Source organism: Melospiza georgiana, chromosome 2 (genome assembly GCF_028018845.1).
Source record: "Melospiza georgiana isolate bMelGeo1 chromosome 2, bMelGeo1.pri, whole genome shotgun sequence".
NCBI lineage: Eukaryota > Metazoa > Chordata > Aves > Passeriformes > Passerellidae > Melospiza > Melospiza georgiana.
Window position 1 is genome coordinate 20,105,314 of NC_080431.1, and position 16,025 is coordinate 20,121,338.

At 37.1% G+C, this 16,025-nt stretch overlaps 1 protein-coding gene across 1 annotated transcript in view; it reads left to right on the forward strand.

The window, feature by feature from the left end:
• The window catches only part of UXS1 (UDP-glucuronate decarboxylase 1), a 55,457-nt gene that overhangs the window by 6,888 nt on the left and 32,544 nt on the right, over positions 1–16,025 (forward strand). Inside the window, exons 2-5 of the mRNA XM_058018801.1 lie at positions 5,282–5,309; positions 7,993–8,041; positions 10,161–10,204; positions 13,661–13,721. Coding sequence (XP_057874784.1) covers positions 5,282–5,309; positions 7,993–8,041; positions 10,161–10,204; positions 13,661–13,721 — 182 coding nt within the window. The remainder of the gene's footprint in view (positions 1–5,281; positions 5,310–7,992; positions 8,042–10,160; positions 10,205–13,660; positions 13,722–16,025) is intronic.

Below are 16,025 nucleotides of genomic sequence, written 5' to 3' on the forward strand. Positions count from 1 at the left end.
AGTGCTGTGTCTGTGTCCTTAAGGGAGATACTGAGCAGTGCTGGTCCCAGTGCACCCCTCTGATGGACACCAGTTGTTACTGAGCCCTGGTGCAGCCATCCAGCTGCCATCTCTTGAGTAGTCCATCAAAGTCATATTTCTCCAGTTTAGCCACAAGATATTGTGTGGGAAATAATAGTTTCCTAAAGAAAATAATCGTTTTATTTATGTTATTAAATATGTACAATAATTAAATTAAAACTTTAATGCAATTGTATTAAAAAGTATTTTATTATTTCCCTTTACATATTCTCCCTTTTTGTCAGGTTTATGTCTGGAAACTAAAACCTTATTTCTTCTAGGAGACTGAAGTTGCTGAGTGACTGTTGAGAGTCAGATTTAAGCAAAAAAAAAAAACCAAAAAGAAACCCAAACCCTTTTTTGAATGCTGTTGCATCTCTCTGAAATGGAAAGTTTGAAGCAATTCACTTTGGATGTTCAGAGCATACGAGTTTGCTCTAAAAATTCTGATTATGACTATATCAATTCATATTATTCCTGCATGCTGTTTCTGTTGATAGTGAAATCTATTTGTAACAAACATCATCTTGTAGTCTCTATATTTTGTGGAGCAGAAGTTGAAAGGTGGCTGATACAAGGAAAAATCTCGGTGCTTTCAGCTAAATCTATTTAGACAAAAGTTTGTATAGAAGTTTCTTTAACAGTCCTGAAAATGCAAACAACAAAGCAATTGGGAAAGAATATGGTTTTAAAAGAGATTGCATCTGTTTTGATACTCTATGGACATCATGGTTTTGATTTTTAAAATATCTGTTTTCAAATGTATGTGATGCTGAAACTAGTGATGTCACTAATAATTTCAGATTGAGTGTATATTACTGTTGAGGGCCTGTGGTAGTCTGTGACTTGATTTTAATGTCATTTAAAGAGACCCAGAAAGGAGGGATAAAGATACAGGCTTCTTTCAGGATTGTGTTTTTTCCCACCTTTGGGTTGTGACAGAGTTGTTTTCTGGTTCCTCAGCCTGTTATGGATCAGTTAATGATGGCATGCAAGGTTCTCTTGGTGTAGTAACCTGTATTTGATAGAAACCTGTACAAAAAGTATTATTGCAAAGATGACAAATTTAAAGAATATTCAGATGAAAACATACATCCAATTCCTGTGTTTGGAGGGCCTGGAAAGGGAACGCTTGCTATGAAATGCAGCTGGTTAGAGTTAGAAAGTCTGACTGTGATATTGAAGTGTACATTTAATAGTAGATGCTGAGCAAAACCCTAGCCAAATACTTGGGGTTTCTGTTGTATTTTTCAAGTGTGATTTAACAGATTTTATATCTTGTGTTGTTGTGATTTGTTTGTTTTTTTTTTTTTGTTTTGTTTTTTTTTTTGTTTTTTTTTTTTTTGTTTGGTTTGGTTTGTTGTTGTTGTTTGGGTGATTTCTTTTTTTCTTTTTTTTTGGTTGTTTTTTTTCTTAATGTAGGCATGGTTGGTTTGTATCCAAAGGATAGCTCCTGGACTATTCCTTTGCTATCAGTATCCCTGTCATTGCAGTCCTCTGCATTCAGCATCATTTCAGAATGGGGCTTCTCTAGAAAATTAAACAAACTTTTAAATTTTCAGGAATGTAAATATATTCAGTAGGAACAAAACCAACACCGAATTTTTTACTCATATATGGCTAATTGCCTTTAAGGGAGGTTTGAGAAGTCTTGAAAACCTACAACAATTTTACTGTAAGACTGTGCCTGCCGGGTACTTACAGCTTAATCTCAGTGGCTGGGGAAAGCAACAAAAAAGTGTTTGGGTTTTCTACAAACCCTGAGTGATTAATGTTTAGTCAGATAAATGGAAATACCTCTTTAATAAAAATACCGTGATTGCAGCATTAAGAAACCTTTTTTTTCTTTTATTTATTTTATTTTTTTTTCTTTTTTTAAAACAGGCTATTTTAGAGAGTTCTTCATCATTTTACTCAAGAGATGATCCTTGAGTCCTTCCCTGGAAGCCTTCACTTTAAAGTATAATGTCTGTGGGAATGATTAATGATTAATGTGCTTTACTCTTCATAGTACTTGCAATTAATCCTTGCAAAAATGCTACAATAAAAATTATTTCTTTTTTTTGTGAAAAGGTTGCAACGGGGAAGAAAACACCTCAAATAGGTGTAGTCCTATTTTTACTCTTCCTACAGCCCATTAAACCAGGCTCCAACAATTCAGATATTCTGCTCACTTCCCTAATGCCAATTTACCATGACCTTAATCAGTCATTGGGTGAGGTTTACAATCCGTCTTTGAAAGTAGAACCCCTGTCTCCGTCTGTTGTAGGTGAATGTCTGAATTGTTAGGATACAAGTCATGCTTCTTCCAGTGAATGATGAATTCTTCTCTTGCACGGAGTTTCAGTAGATGGCAGGAAGAGTATATTTATGAATGCCTTCTAGTTGGATAAGTTGGAAGTTCTTCACAGAGTATGTTCTGTGTGGCTGTGGGGGGTGAATATGTTAAATCTCTACAGTCTGAGAATTGGCACAGGACTATTATCCTGGATTAATACCTTTTGGCTTAAAAGATTTGGCTTTAGACTTGAATTTTTAAAACTGGCTTTTACAGTGAAGTTCTGGGTTGTGTTAGTGTTTGCTCAAATTTGGTCCATTAGGAGTCTCATGCTTTTGAAAGCTGGGTTTGTGTAGTGCCTAATTCGTGACCTTGCTGATGTGGAAGATTTTTTTAACCATCTGTGTTTGCAGCTTTTGGGGCCTGAACTTGATGGGCCTGTCAAATGTTTTTGTGATGCCTGTAAGGATTTTCATCTTGAATTTAGGCTTATAATTTTCATCATTCTGCTTGTGGATTTGGACCTACTTACCTCTGTGTTTCCATGATTCTTGCCTGAGTGTCAAACCAGCATTGACTTGACCTTTAGGGCAAGGAAATCCTCTGTGAGCCAGGCGTGATTCTGGTTCTGCTGCTGGGTAAGCACGTTATATAAACAGCTCTGTATTTGGAAGAAAAACAGCCAAACCTTATTTCCACTCTTGTACAAAAATGTTAGCTCTGATCCCTTCAACCTTGGTGTAAGCTCCATGGGAGCACCAGTAGCCAAAGAGGTCCTTTTGAGAATTGCACATTCAGAATCCTTTATGAAGGCAGTCAGTATGTTGAAGTGAGTTTTTCCAACATGAGAGACTTCAGGGTTCTTCATATCTCTCTGTATGATAGTCTCTGAGTGATAAATTTTGCAAATTTTTTTGCAGTTTTTTTTTTAGCAGTACCCAATACAATTTGTAAAAGCTTAATGCAAGGTCATGTTCTCCTACAGGACTGAGATATCTGAGATATCAAAAGCAGTATTTCTGCAAGGATGTGAATGCCTTTCTGAGCTTCCCTTCCCTGCTGTGGACACTGAGCACACACAAGTCACATGTTTTCTTTAGGAAGCCAGTTCCTTGTGTGCAATGTGGCTTCACTGTCTTTGCAGCAAAACTGGGAGGGTGGTATTTGTTGCAACTGGCAACTCCTTTTTTTTTTTTTTCCTTCAGTCAATTCCTACTTCACCAGCTAAGCCAGATGCTTCCTGCCACTGCATAACCACTTACATTCTGTTTTCTGTAGCCCAGAAAAATTATTCTGTGTAAGTGTAGCTCAGTCCTGTTTAACTGAAGAATTCTGTACCTGTTACTGCCAGATTGTCATCACTCATTGAAAGAAAAGTGGTTTTTTCATTAGTGTTGTCATACATAATTCTAAAATCCTAGCCAGAGGGTGAATAACTTGAATTTACTGTGCTGAACACTGTATTCTGTTTTCACCACATTAAATTTACTTTATCTAGTTAACACAAAATCCAGGTTATTTAAAAATTCAATTGGATTTTATGGGTCATTTGTTGTAATATAATAAAGCTTCCCTATCTTTCCCCCAGAAGATGACAGGTGGTTTTATGGTAGCACCACAGATAACACAGAGCCCTCCTACAGTTTATTTCTTATTCTGTCATGGATTCCTTTGAGTTACTCGTGAGTTACTCAGCACTTACAAACAGTTCAGTAGCTTTCCCATCCCCTGAAGGCTAGAACAACTGCATTACTGAATCCTTATTTGTGTCCTCCCCACTCCTCCTTCCTGGCAATGTCTCATTTCTCCTGCCTGGAAGGTGCCTGTGACTGTAGCAGTATTTTTTGTTTTGTTTCTGTAACACCTTATCCGTGAGCTCATTGAGTAATAGTGATGGAAATGTATGTGCAAAGCCTGAAGGTAGGCAAAATATTTTACAGCTTACAAAATCTGTGGACACTTTAGAAATTTTCTGTATGTATGGTAATGCTGTGTATAGGCTACTCCCTAAGACCCAATGTAATTTGGTCCTTAGCTTGAGCCTTGTCTCTTAAAGAGCAACTCCAGAATGATTTTCTGGGGATGTTTGGAGTATATTTCTTTGTTGCTTGTTTTGCAAAATCCCTTACATAACTGTTCCACGTTAAACTTGTTTATCTTGATGATGCAAAGTTGTCGAGTGTTCCTTGTCAGTGTAGCCTGGTTTATGGCTTCTAATTTTTTCACTTTAAACTGCATTCTGTTTCCTAGTTGAAAGTTAAAAGTAAAGTCAGTGTTCTCATAATCTTCCTATAATCTCCTAAGCCCTGACCAGTTACATCTTTTGGTCTTTGATTTTTATATTGTGATTTATCTTTCTATAAAACTTTTTCCATACAAACAGTAATAAATGAGTTTTGTTTGCTTGTACTGAGGCATTGTAAGTTATATTGCTTAGGTGTCTTTTGTGTTTACATCACATTATATATGTACTTAGACACAATTATATGTGCATACAAGCACTTGCTACCTTTAATGCAGGACTCCAGAGGCACCTCCTTGGAGTGGTTCAGCTCTAGTCTGTAGTGGCCAGTCTTTTGTCACTCTGCAGTTTCCAATTTGTGTGGTTCAGGTCCACAGGGCTGGTTTCTTGCTCTTGTCATTTTTTCCAGTATCCTTAATAAACAAGTGGAGTGTTCTGATTCATCCAATCTGTGTGCAGTCCCAAATTACAGGTTAAATAATTCCTGTGTATTTTTTTACAGTCCCATGTAATCTCATCATAATTCCACCCATACTCTGAAACTATGTTCTAGACACTTACATATGGGAGGTGTATATGTAACTTCGTTTGTGATTGACATACTTAATATTGTCTTAAATTCCTTCTGATGATAATAGGAAAAAATTACTTCAGGTACTGCTATATGACATTGTAATGTTTTCTCTCTTCTTATTTTCCAGCTGTATGGGGAAACTTTGTCAATATGAGGTAAAGTATAAAATTTTTGTATTGACTATCCTTATGTTTAATAAAATTAACTTACTTTCCTATCAATATATATAAAGCAGGGAGAAAAACAGCAGCTCACGCTGTTGTTTGGGTGGTTGCTAAGCAGCTGATACCATTTTTTTTTTTAAATACAAAGTGTTCAGTCTCAAAATTATTGTATATTTGCTATAGATCTCATCTGGAATTTTACTGGCACTTCATCTGCTTTTGTTTGCACAAATTCATCTTCTGATTTTGGCCAGTTGGTTGGCATACCTGTTTGTATAGGCTTGGATTCTGCTTTTCCTTAGCACAGATGTGACTGTATCTCAGTGATAATGTGGGCTTAAATATTGAAGAGCAGCACATTCTCCACTGCTTCACATTACTAAATTTCTATACCTAGAATCAGAAATGTTCTTTGGAGAGTTTTTCCTCCTCCACAGTTAATTGGTAGAAAATCTGATTATTTAACTGCTGAAAAGCAGAAAATCCTGCATTGTCCTCTAGAATTTTTTTCCTTTAGAAACAGAAAGACAATATGTATGCAGAACATGCAGATTTCCACATTTCTGCTTGCATGTGAATTTGTCCTGCAGGAAAATTCACTGGGAAGACACAGCTGCAAAAGAAATAGAAGAGAATATGGCGACAGCTTATTCCCTACAGCAAAGTCATTGTGTATAGAGGACAGAATGTTTTACCATGTTGTTTTGCTAGTAAAGGATTTTGGTTTTCTGTTGCCACTTCTAGCAGCATGTAGTAAGGAAAGATTGAGACAAAATAAGAATAATAATAATGAATTTTGTCTAGGCTCTAATGCCCCCATGGCAGCTTACCCTGGGATCTGTTCCTGTCACAGGTGGTCCACTCTGCTCCTCTCAGAGTTTCCCACCCTTGATGCAAAGAGTGCTCAGCTGTCAGGCAAACAGCTGCTGGGCTGCTGTGGGTTGCAGATGGAGATATCAGTTAGATTACCATGTTATCATCACCAGTGAACTATGGCAGCTTAGCAGCTGTTACATGAGCAGCTGAGCATTTCTTAACAAAGGACAAGAACCTCAGAGAGGGGTTTGAGGAGGACAGGTGGGTGTGGGATCCTGATATTCCTGTTTATTTCCTGATAAGCTGTTTTTTAAAATTCTGCCGCTAGCTGCCTCTGAATTCTTATTTGAGATGTCCTTTTTGGAGCTGTTGAGGGTGAAAATTATTTCTGAGGGACTGATGTTGGTCCTCAGCCAGTAGGATTGTCTTCATTAGGAGGAAATGCCCATGAAAAATTAGGTTGCAGAGTGAGTTGCAGGATTTTACTGTGAGTAAAAAACAGTAGGAACTATTTTTGAGGGGAACTTTTAAAATTCTGAGGGGGTTTCCATATTTTCCTTCCTCACTTACAAGAGAGGAAAGACTATGTTCCACAGTTGTTTGCATAGTTTTTTGTAAATTTCTGTTACTTGGGTAAACATTTTCAAAATCCTCCAGGATAGCTTAATACGATTTCCTCATAGTACATTCATTCAACATTAGCTTCAGGGTTTTTATTGCCACTAGTGCAATAAATGACAACTTGGTTTGAACAGATGGTTCAGGGAATGTGTGTCTTACTGTTGGAATTTACTGTATTCTTTAGAGATACAAATGAATCTGGTCAGTAAGGTCTTTGGCTCAGTAATAGGCAGTTGACTTTCTTAAAAAGTGAGAGTTTTACACAGGGTTATGAAGGGAATCATTGCTTTAACTTCTAACAGTGTGGTGTATATATATATATATATCTGCTTAACAAAGGATCTTCTGTTTCTCTAGGTGCAATGAGTTCAGGTCCCAAGTAAAGGAGCTCTGTTTTTCACTTGAAAGAACTGCATTTTATGTTGGATACCCATGATTCCTCTAGTATGCAAAAACTTTAACTACTGTGAGATAAATAATTCCCCTTTCAGAAGGTTTAATTGAAAAAAACCCCAAAAACATAGTAACACAAATGTTAGGAAAATTGCATAACCTTGATACAAGAGGTAGAATTTAAAAATACATATTCTACACTTGTGAAAGTTTACTCAAAAGTGAACATAACTGAGACAATTTACCCAATTTGATGCTAAATAAGACCACACAGATTTGTGCAAGACACTGGCCTTTTTAGACAGTATTCTATTTTCATGAGTTACCACAACATACTTCATCCTTGGCCTCATGTCAAATGAGTAACATTTGTGTGAGAAGCCAGTATTGCCCATCAGGCTGTTACTGAAGATGTGTTTTACTGCAGTTGGGGGTTTTTCCCATGTGTTTGGCAAAGTTCAAAGTCAAAGTGGGATACATTTGCCAAAGGGAAAAAGTGTCAGCATACAGTAAACAGAGACCCTCAAAGAGACATTTTGGGTCTTTGCACAGTAAATTTGCACCCAAAACCAGTAATTAGACACTTTTCTAAAATACAGGTAATTTTCTATGTAAAATGAGTGTCATTTTTATTTGTACTGGTTTTTCCTGTGGGCTTGGTTCACTTTCTGCCAAACTGATGGATTTCAATGGAAATTAGACCATCCTCTTTAATTTGTTCTAATTATGTTTTTGAAAAATACTAACTTGAGGTGCTTTGAGAATGCTGCTTTAATATGATGCAGGTGCAGTGGAGCAATTATTGCTTAGGTGTGGATTATTTTTTTTCTTTTCTTGCCCACAGGTCTCTTCAAGAAAATGGGGATCAGAAGGTGGAAAGTAGAATAGAGGAGGTTAGTTTGCTAATAGTTGTAATCTGTTTGGAGTACTCCATTTTACTCATTTCATGTTGAAGTGGTATATTTAGTTGTATCTCCTTACTCTTGATTCTGCTAAAACCGAAGCATTGGATTTTTGTCTGTACATAAGTTTTTGAACTATTCTTTGCTCTAGTGGAGTTTCTAACATTGATCTCTGACTCCACTTTATTTTCATTAAAACCTTTCTTGATAGTGATGGGTCTGCTGATATATTTGCTGCAGAGACTATGGTAGAATCCTCCCAAGAACTGTTTTATTTGTAACTTTAGGGATGTACACAAATTCGTTTCTCTGACTGCCTTACAAAATGTGAAGTATTTACAAGGCGCATTACAAATTTGAAGGTGCCTAAAATTGCTTTGCTTTGTTCTTAACTAGTGAATAAATATAGCAATGTTTGTGGCTGGGAAGGGTGTGCAGTGCCAAGGCTTTAAGCACAAGTCCTGACAATTTCTGGAGTAGATATGGGGACTGAACTTCCTGGTGGTTCAGGACTGCTGTACAATACCTCTGAATTTCCATTTCAGCCTCAGTTTATTGTGAAATATTGAGTTTATTGTGAAATATTAAGAATGTGTGCAATGGATGTTTCTCCAAATGTTTCAGCCTTCCAGTGTAATAACAATAAAACAAAGTATTAAATGGATAGAGAAGTCCTTGAGCTCGATACCCCCTTACCCTTGTTGTGGGTATGTGTTCCTGTACTAGTGTAGCCTGGTCTGCCTGGTGTCTTGTATTCCAGCAGGTTTGTATAGCAGTTGTTCCTCTGAACACAGTGAGCAGCCTACTGAGATTGCTTAAAATCAGTGGAGAGCCTGTTTTCTTAGTTTGCCTTTTGCATTCCTCTTTCTCTTTTTTTTTTTTTGGTTGGTTTGTTTGAATTTTAAAAAAAGAGATTCTGATAAGTGTTGCAACAAGCATTGTGAAAATTCCAGTTGTTTAAGAATGATGAAATATTTAAAATTCAATGTGTAGATCAGAGTTACTGTAAGGTCTGAGAAGTTGGACGTTTCTGGATCTTATTTTTAAAGTTGCACTTGTATAATGTCTTACACCATCAGAATAACTGTTTCAAGAATTATTTGTTATTCCACAGAGCTAAATATTTAATGAATATAAATGATAATACCATATTATTTCCTCTTAACATGAATATGCAGTTTTATTCAGTTTATGAAGTTACTGAATTGTCTAACTCTAACCAGAAGTATTTGTATAAAACAAATTAATGGTGGTTGCTGATGTGCTGCCACTTAGTACCAGTTAGAACCTCTGACAGCTTTCAACTTATGTATAGCCCAAGAAGGTAAATTTTGTGACAAGGCTTTAGTAAACTTAAAAACAAGAGTTCAGAGACTCCTGTTGAAATTCAGCAGGACTGTTAGAAATTTGGGTCCTGTGATAAAGATATTGAAACTGATGCCAGCCTAAATGATTCTGTTTTCTAAAGCTGTGAAAATACAAACAGAAGTCTTGGTAGGTGAACTATATTTTCTAACAAATTTCAAGATTCTATTAAGCCTAAATATAACCTCAAATCATGATGTAGAACATACTTAGGTATTTAAATGTGATATATCTTTGAATTTGCATAGCATGTTCTGAGAGAATTACAGACATTTCACTGGAGCTGATGCCCCTCTGACTGTGTCCTCTGTGTGCTTGTCTGTTGTCCATTTAAATAGTTGATGTTTCAATTACTGTCCCATTGTTGTGTTGCTGGATATAGATTACCTTTGACAACCTCAGACAAGTCACTTATGACTTCACTTTGTCAAATAGGAATCATAACATTGGATGTCCTTGTCAAGACTATGGTACTCATAGCCTTGAGATGTTTTGTTTTCAATGGTAAGTTAAGGGATTTCATTTCACACTTTTCTAGGTGATTTGATTTTTGGTGGAAAAGGTTCAAGGGTTTTTTATGTAAAGGAGGCTTTCAAATGTAAGTTTCTTGGAGTGTCTTCAGTAAAGAGCTCCATAGGAGACTGCTTGCCATGATTTCTGCTCTAAGGCAACTTCCTATGTGTGTCTTTTGTGATGTGAATCCTATTTTATTCTTCAAAGATTAAATGTTTTTCCTTTAATTTAGGTTGTTGCACCTCTAAGGGAGAAAATCAAAGATCTGGAAAAAAGGTATGTTATCTGCTGAATTTGGGAAGCAGCTCAAAGGCATTTTTTTTCTGTAGCAGTCAGTTCTGCAGTTATAGGCTTGAAATAAATTGTTGGAATACCTTGAGAACCTTTGATTTGTTGTCATTTATAAGTGAGGGCAGGGCATTGAATGCTGAGGCATTAAAGGTTAAGCTATTCTGGCTGATTGATCCTACCAGATCAAGCTGGGCATGCTGGACTCTGTAAAGTTCAAATCCAAATCCAGTGGAGGTATTTGCTATTTGGAGTCCAGGTGATGAATGGGTTACTGTGTTTTATGTCTGCTAGGACATACTGGTTTCATCTTCAAGAGACTTAAAGTGTGTTTTACCACACTTTTCCCATACTTGTGGTTGGTTACTCTGCTTCAGCTACTGTGCAGTGACTTGCTTGTGCATCTTAGCCTGTGTGTGTGCTTTGGATGAGCCTGGCTGACCTGCTTCTCTCAGGATCTGTAAGGGAATGTGTTAGCCCTCACACTCTGCCTGCTCACCCTTGGGTCACATCAGTTCTCTGATCTGAGGTCTGGTATGGCAGTGGGAACTGTCAGCTCTGACAAGGACATGCTGCTTTTGCCAGTGGTGTAGGGTTTTGCAGGTGACACTGTTGGTGTCCCAGGCAAAGCAGAGAGTGCTGCATTCCAAAGGGTTAAGACTGGACTGTCCAAGCAGTATCAGTAAGCCCTCGTGGGGTATTGCCTACTGGTGACTGTGCCCTCTTCCTCTGGAGAGGGGGCAGAATACCATTGCTGCTGGCCAGAGGTATGCTTGACACCTGCAGTACTTTGGTGTTCAGAGTTTTGTCTTGCCAGTGAGCAGCTGCCCTTCCTCCACCCACCCCTCCTGGGCTGTAAGGAAAAAAAAAAATTCAGTTATGTTTTTTACAATTGATTTGAAAGGTTCAGTGACCTGCCACATCCAATTTATTTCAGTGAGAATACTGAGCTGGTTGCTCATCTCTTAATATGCACATGAACTTCGTAGGTTGAACTAGGTGTATATTGGCAATGTGAAACAAATTGTCAAACAATTGGCAAATGTGAAACAAAGTGTCACCACCTTGCTATTTACAATATTAAATTGATTTATTTAATCTTTGTTGATAGTTCAGTAAGCCTTCAGCTTCAATGGTGGGTAATCCAGGTATTTTCTTCTGCCATCCACAGAAGACCTCTGTGGGAGGGTATCCTGATTGGCTCTTGTTTATTAAATAATTGTTGTATTTTTTCAAATGAGCAATGAGTTTTTGAGTAGAACCATTAAGTTAAAACTTCTCCTATAAGCCATATAAATACTATAAATACTATTTTCATGTGTATTGATAAGTCTTGTTTCAGAACTCTAGGAAAAAGGAGAAGGAATCAAGATATTTTTTAGCTCTGTATGAGTCAATCTGGAGATTATACTTTGACAAAAAGGGTGCTCTTATTATTGTGTTTTTATTATTTTTCAAATAATGTAGCCCTTTACCTCTGGTAGTTTAGCTGAGTGTGGGTTGTTGCAATTAATATTTTTTAAATTTTATATCTGTATGAAATGGCAGTAAATGACTACTCACTGTCACATGCCTGAAAGCTGATCCTGCTTGCAAAGCTTATTCTAGTGTCAATGTTTTCTTACTTCATAAGCAGATAAAACTTGAAAGCAAGCCATCTTCATGCTTTTGAGAAGCAGGAAGGACAAGAATTCCTTAATGCTAGTCTCATGACCAGAGATTGTTTAACTGAAGCTAGACCTGTAAAGTTTTTATAAAGAATTTGCGCAGCAAAAGCATTGCCATGTCATCATCAAAGCAAGCATCAAGTCAAGATAATCTCTGTTTTGTTGGCAAAAGGTTTTTGGCTGCCAGACTCTATCCCACTGCCTCTAAACTGCTACTGGTGTAATAGAAGGAGCAGAAATGGTTGTGAGGTCCTTTGGCAGCAATATGACCCCAGGCTGGATTACTACAACCTTAAAATAGTGGTCTTCAGAATGGAGGAGAGAGACTTGCCTTGCATCTTGTTATTTGGCACTTAAACTTATTTTGAACTCAAAAAATCTCTTGTTATGAGTGAATTTTCCTCTCTGTCTCAGAAAGGATATGGATTCCACATCTGCATTGTGCTTGTGCATTGTCTTTCATTTCTTCAGCATAAATCAAAGAAATTGTTAGTGACCTGTATAGTGATGTAAGGCAAGTGTAGGTAGCTTCTTTTTCAGTCTCCCTGTGTGGCTAACATTGGAAGGTTCCATTGCCATATTTCCCCTATCTGAGAAACTGAAAGCAGCTTTCATGCTGTGATGAAAATTGGATAAAGTATTGAAGCATCTGTGCTCTGGTGCTGAAGAATTCCTGTTGAGCCAGTACTGCAGGTTAGAAGCAGAGGAGGAGGGGGTGCTTCGGGATCACAGTTGTAGGGTCAGTTCAGTGAGTAGCTTTTGGTGAGGATAAGAAAATGTAACTTTTGGCATTTTTGGCTCTTGCATGCTACACCAGGCTATCTCTCACCTGTGGACTTACTGGAGGAGAAGAGTAACCACAGCGTGTGCAGTGTCATGCTGATGTTTAGTTTGAGGGAAACCTGAGCTATTGAATTGCTAAGACTATGAAGCTAATTACTGAAATAAATAAAATTTACACCTTCTTTCAGAGGACTTTGTTGCAGAATGCATGCCAGGGAGAGAGAGAAGTTCTTCTAAGGTTTGAAGCATCAAGAGCTTGAGAGCACTTAAGATTCATATGTTGCCTCATTTTATTTTATGGTGGTTTTGGTTTGATTAAGTTCTTGTAAAGAAGATGCAAAAACTAAATTACTAGCTTGAAGATCATCAAATAAATGGCAGTCTAGCATGTCTAAGAAAATTAAGATTGGTTTTTATACTGAATAAAGTCTCTTGTGGAAATTGTTAAAATATCTTAAAATGTGTTTTTTCAACATTCTGATTGTAAACTTTATATTGATTTTTGTAAAACTTTAAGGCATATTAAAACTTTATATTGTAAGTTTCACATTGAAACTTCAAGAAGTGTTTGAAGTCAATGTGGTAAGTCAACAAAATGTATTCAAGAGCTTTTAAGAGGGTTGTTTGCCTTTTAAAACTTTAAAAAGAAGGCATCCAGTCACTGCTCATGTTTTATTGTTTTATTCTCTTCTGATGTCATGCCTGACACTTGTTCAGCTCTCAAAAGATAAAAGTCAGGTGTTTCATTATATAAAATCAGGGGTAAATTTTAAAAGCACTGTATGCAGATGAATTTTGATATTTTAGCATGCAAAGGCATTGTCTTGTGTTGACCCAGATTCTTTTTTAGAATAAAGGACTAAATATACTCTTAGCAGAAATTTAAGAGTGGAAGATTTTCAGAGTAGTTTCTCATGCTGCTAAGAGAGGTATGTGAAAGAAACCAGGCTGAAACTTACTTTGTTTTTCTTCTTTGTTTTGAAATGTTCCACAGTTTCACCCAGAAATACCCACCAGTGAAATTTTTATCAGAAAAGGATCGTAAAAGAATCCTGGTAAGTTTGTGTTTACTCAGAGGCTGTTTTGGGGAAATACCAAAAAATTCTGTGGAATGTAATCTGTTTTGTAGGATTAAAGATATGAGAAGGGATGAAGGGAATTACCTTGGCTGTCATATGTGTTGCACAGGTTTTTTAGGGCACTGCTTCTCTTACTTGTGTTGATGTTCTCAAACTCAGCATATGAACAATACATGTGGACTCTGCTTTGAAAGTGTGACTTGCCACCTAAACTGCTTTTCCCTGTAACTTCTCAGAATCACATTGTAAAAGAGTCTTTGTGCTCCCAGATGGCTTAAACTCTCAGAGACTGGGAAACTTTTAATGCACATCTTAACAGGAACCTTGTGTGTCCAAATTGGGCAAAATCTAGTCATAAGGGTAGAAGAGAAGTTGTCCTGCAGGGAATGTTCATCTTTCTCTATCTTCTCTGTTGTTTCTGTTATTTTGAAGCATCATAAGCAGTTGAGAGTTCAAGAGGATGGCAGGTTAACTCAGGAAAAGGAGTTGTCCAGGGCATTCTTAAACTTAGTGAATTGTGCTGGAAACCAGCTTTCCAGCTTTGTCTGCAAAAATTTTGATGTTATCTGTGACCTAGATTTTTCCTTGTTTCTCTGTGTCTTTGTTGGGGTGGGGGGAATTGTCCTCATGTTTTGAATTTAGAGAAATTATAGCTATTTGAGATGTGGAAAATAGAGTATGAACTTCTGCTTCTGTAGTAATGAAAGTAAAGTCCACAACAAAACCCTGCTAACGTGCCTAACTTTACTGGTGCTTTTGTTTGCTTTGACTTCAAAATCCTGAAGAAAAAACCTGAAAATATGCAGAGAAAATTATTTTTCTGCATATTTAGGCAATAATCTTCATTGCTACTGAAAACTTTCACAAAGTGTTACCAAATTAGTTTAGTTCTGCAATGGTGTTCCGTTATTTTTATAACAGTCTGATGGAGACCTGTAAACTCCCAGTGCCCCTGTTGACTACAGAAAATAAACTGAGGAAAATAGAGGTTTAATTTTGAAAATTCCTAAATTGTGTATTTCGTGTGTTTGCAAGGGTCTTAATGTCATGTTTTCTGTAGAAGTGAGAATGTACTTCCATCAAAAGTGTCAGTGAAAGCTGTTAACAGGCTGTGGAGCTCTTAATGTTCACTTCCAGACTTTGCCACTGAAAAATACTGGATATTTTGTTGAAATTTGTTGCTTCAACAGAGATGGCAAATAGTTGGAATAGGAGAGTTTTCAGGGGACCTGGAGGTGAATAGCTTTTTGGTTCCCAGTGTATTTTGTAGAGTTTAAATGACTACAGAGAAAACTGGCCAAAAGGAGTGGCAGGTTGTTCTGACTAGTTTTGTGCCAGCTCGGACGGATGGGCATTCATAGGCCTCCTGCCCATGGGGCCAGTTACCTTCTGCTACAGTGTTGCTGTCACACTTCTAGAGGAAATAATCCCATGGTTTTTTGAGTAGCTGAAGTTCCCATAAAAATGTTGCACGGCACTTCAAAATTCTCAAGAACTAGCCAGCCCAGTGAATTCTGCTAGATCACGTATTTTGCTTTGTATTTTGTTAATACTACATCTTTTTTCTAGAATGCATTCTTAATTGAACTTTTTTTTAATTCTGACTGCAGTCTCCAGCTCCAGCCTGGAGGTCCTCACAGCACTGTCCTGACAGGACAACAGCTCTAGCAGTTAGTTTTTATTAAACAGCATCTCTCTGGAGATGATTTCTGGTTGTGGTGGTATCTCAGCTGAGACCAGATATCCTGCCACTTTTATTGAAAAGAGGTCTTCACCTTGTTGTGCATGATTTATCTATTTCCTGAGTTCTCTGAAGTGACTAGGCTGCAGGCTGTCATATGCAAGAGAAACAGTTCTGTTATGTGGAAGACAGTGTTGCCATTGGGTCGATCTATTGGGTGTTTTTTTTCTGAATTGAATATAGTAAAGTGATAAAAGCAGAGAACAAAAATATTAATATAATTTCCTTATGGGGCATAAGATGTTTTGAATCTGATTTCAGACAGCAGAAACATGTAATAAACAGACAAACCTGTAAGTGCCTGTGGTGAAGATAATTATCTCTAATATTTGTGCCTTTTAGTAGGTACTGAAGTTACCAAGCATAATAAGTAATGAAATATTTTCATTAATGTTGTCTTAATAAAGAATTCCTTTTTAAGACCCAAGCTGGTGCTCCAGTTCTGATATGGATATGATTCTTGTACAACTTATGTGGATTAATATGTCATTGTGATTTGCAGGAAGTAATATTTAGAAGTGATGCTTGTATCAGTAATT